The sequence below is a fragment of the Micromys minutus genome (assembly GCF_963924665.1).
Source record: "Micromys minutus genome assembly, chromosome: 2".
In the NCBI taxonomy this organism is placed as follows: Eukaryota; Metazoa; Chordata; class Mammalia; order Rodentia; family Muridae; genus Micromys; species Micromys minutus.
Window position 1 is genome coordinate 89,456,709 of NC_137971.1, and position 3,767 is coordinate 89,460,475.

At 40.9% G+C, this 3,767-nt stretch overlaps 1 protein-coding gene across 1 annotated transcript; it reads left to right on the plus strand.

Annotated features, from left to right (window-relative positions):
• Positions 1 to 2,843: 2,843 nt before the first annotated feature.
• LOC308416281 (olfactory receptor 2D3-like) lies at positions 2,844 to 3,767 on the plus strand (the record flags this gene model as incomplete). Its single annotated transcript, XM_080911212.1, has 1 exon — positions 2,844 to 3,767. The coding sequence occupies one exon, from the start codon at positions 2,844 to 2,846 to the stop codon at positions 3,765 to 3,767; it is 924 nt and encodes a 307-aa protein (XP_080767338.1).

The following is a 3,767-nucleotide window of genomic DNA, read 5'->3' on the forward strand; positions in this document are numbered from 1 at the left end:
GTCTACTTTCATTCTTACATATTTTCATTTTAACTGTTTACTTATTTGAAATTTTCATTATGTCTTTATTCTCAGAGTATGTGGGCTAACTTGGAAATTAGAGCAATCATTATATGTAACTACAAAAAAATGTACTGAGCCATGTTCCCTATTCTCACTAGTTTCCTCCACCCCCAAGGGTCACCCCTATTCATCAACATGATGGTGCTTGTTGTGGATTCACTATAAATTTACTATTTTTCTAGGGCATAATAATAGTTTCTAAGGACCCTCAAAATAGATATATTTTTTATTTTATTTTTTCTATTTTTCTTTTATTGGAAATACCTTCTTTTCTTTTTTATATTTTATTGGATATATTATATATTTACATATCAAATATTATCCCATTTCCCTGTTCCTTCCTCTCCCATGGCCCCTCCCCCTGCATCTATGAGGATGCTCTTCCTCCCCCCTATGAATCCCACCTCACCACCCTGCCATTCCCCTACACTAGGGAATCAAACCTTCACTGTACTAAGGCCTCTATTAATACCAGAGAATGCCAGCCTCTGCTACATATGTGGCTGGTACCATGAGTCCTCCATGTGAACTCTCTAGTTGGTTTAGTCCTTGTGAGCTTTGGGAGGTCTGGTTGGCTGATATTGTTGCTCTTATTGGGTTGCAAACCCCTTCAGCTCCTTCAGCCCTTTCTCTAACTCCTCCATTGAGGTTCCCATGCTCAGTCCTATTGTTGGCTACAAGCATCCTCATCTGTTTCGGTAAGGTTCTGGCAGAACCTCAGAGGACACTTCCATGTTAGGGTCCTGTCAACAAGCACTTCTTGGCATCAGCAATAGTGACTGGATTTGGTGGCAGCATATGGGATGGAACCACAGTCTCAGGATGGCATTTCCTTCAGTCTCTGCTCCACTATTTGTTCCTGTATTTCTTTAGACAGGAGTTATTTTAGATCATAACTGTGAGAAGAATGGGTGGTCCCATCCCCCAATTGGGAACCTTGCATACCTGTACTCAGTATATGGTATTCACAGGTTCTTCCTCCCCTTTGTTGAGCATTTCAGCCAATCTCATCCCTGTTGGGTCCTGAGAGCCTCTTGCTTTCCTAACATCTGGGACTTTCTGGTGGCTACCCTCAGTTCCCCATAACCCCTTGGTACACAACTCTGTTCAAATCTCTAAAACTCTGTATATGATCCTTGTCTCCTCTCATACCTGATCCTGATGCCCTCCTCTCTTCCTCTCAAGTCCCTTCCCCTTCTAAGAAGAACTGAACCATCCACATTTTCATCTTCATTCTTGAGCTTCATATGTTCTGTTAACTATATCTTGAGTATTCTGAGCCTTTGGGCTAGTATCCACTTATCAGTGAGTACACACCATGTATGTTCTTTTGAGACTGTGTTACCTCACTCAAAATTATATTTTCTAGTTTATCGATTTACCTAAGAATTTCATGAAGTCGTCATTATGTAAAGGTACCACATTTTGTATCCATTCCTCTGTTGAAGGACATCTGGGTTTTTTCCAGCTTCTGGCTATTATAAATAAGGCTGTATAAACTTAGTGGAGCATGTGTACTTGTTATATGTTGGATCATCTCTTGGGAATATGCCCAGGAGTGGTATGGCTGGGTCCTCAGGTAGTACTATGTCTAATTTCCTGAGGACCCACTGAACTGATTTCCAGAGTGGTTATACCAGCTTACAACCCCACCAACAGTGAAGGAGTGTTCCTCTTTCTCCACATCCTTGCCAGCATCTGCTGTCACCTGAGTTTTTGATCTTTGCAGAGTCAGAGGTACTCTGGGTTACTAGTATGAGATTATCTGGAGTCATTTTTACATTGACCAATATAGGAATGATAGTAATGTATTACATATTTAAATGCATTGAATGTAATTTATGAATGTATCACATATTTAAAGTGTGTGTAAGGTAAATGAAGTGACATTTTTAATAATAATGGCCACTAGGTGATAGCAATGGTTGGAAACTGTTGGCATTAGGACTGAAGGGCTACATGCAAATAAAACTGTGAAACTGTGCAGAAGATAGACTTTGAATATTTGAAGGATGCTAAATGTAACAGCCAAAGAACCAACTGTATTATTGATAACACACAGAATTCTTTTTATATTGGAAATAAATTTGATAAATAGACCGGATCATAAAATACTCATCACTTTATTATAACTTTCTATTCATTCCTCACTCTAAAGAGTGATTCTTGCTGGTGGTGATGGCTCACATTTTTATTCCCAGCACTTGGAAAGTAGAGGAAAGTGAATCTTTTGAGTTCAAAGCCAATCTGATCTACAGAATGAGTCTTAGGACAAACAAGGCAGGTTCCCAAAAAAAAGTAAAAAGACATAAAACAAATCAAATGAAGAAAAATTATATTTTTATAATTATTTCACAAGTAACAAATATGACAGGCATATGGACATTATTAAGATTTCTCGATGTGAAGCATAACTAGTTAAGATTATCATGTTTCCACTCAGACCCACATAAAGACGGTGTATTCTGAGCAGCACCATAACCCTCTCAGCTCACTGGGAGGAACAGAGGCAGCTTGGTGATGGAGCATAATCAGAATTCTTTTTCCCTAAAATATGCAAAGGGAGAACAAAATATGAAAACTGTTTTTCTGTTGTCAGAGTCAACCCCCCCCCCCCAAAAAAAAAACAGTCTTTTACGTCATGGAAATAGTTTATAGAACTGAATGGCCCAATTTTGAATTAATAAAATAAACAAAAGAACAGTTGTGTAAATGTTCTGAAACTATTGATGTGCCTGTTTCTTTCCTTTATGCTCTTCTACAGAGACAAACATCCATTAATGGGTGAAGACAACAGAACTTCTGTGACAGAATTCATCTTCCTGGGCCTCTCACAGGACCCACAGACCCAAGTCCTGCTCTTCTTCCTCTTCCTCCTCATCTACCTGCTCACTGTGCTGGGAAACCTGCTGATCATCTTGCTCATCCACTCAGACCCCAGACTACACACCCCCATGTACTTTTTCCTCAGAAACCTGTCCTTTGCAGATCTCTGCTTTGCTACTACCACAGTGCCCCAGGTGCTCGTCCACTTCCTGGTGAAGAGGAAGAACATTTCTTTTGCTGGATGTGCCACACAGATAGTTGTGTTGCTTCTAGTAGGATGCACAGAGTGTGCACTGCTGGCAGTGATGTCCTATGACCGCTATGTGGCAGTGTGCAAGCCGCTACACTACTCAACTATCATGACACACTGGGTATGTGTCCAGCTGGCTGCAGGGTCCTGGGTCAGTGGTGCATTTGTGTCCCTGGTAGATGCCACATTCACACTGCGTCTTCCTTACCAAGGAAACAATGTCATTAATCACTTTTTCTGTGAGCCTCCTGCCCTCCTGAAGCTGGCTTCAGCAGATACTTACAGCACAGAAATGGCCATCTTTGCAATGGGTGTGGTAATCCTCCTAGCACCTGTCTCCCTCATCCTCACCTCCTACTGGAACATCATCTCCACTGTGATCCAAATGCAGTCTGGAGAGGGCAGGCTCAAGGTCTTCTCCACCTGTGGATCTCACCTCATTGTAGTTGTTCTTTTCTATGGCTCAGCAATATTTGCCTACATGAGGCCAAACTCCAAGATAATGAATGAAAAGGATAAAATGATTTCGGTGTTTTACTCAGCAGTGACCCCTATGCTGAACCCCATCATTTACAGCCTAAGAAACAAGGATGTCAAAGGGGCTCTCAGGAGAATAACTTTAAAATAG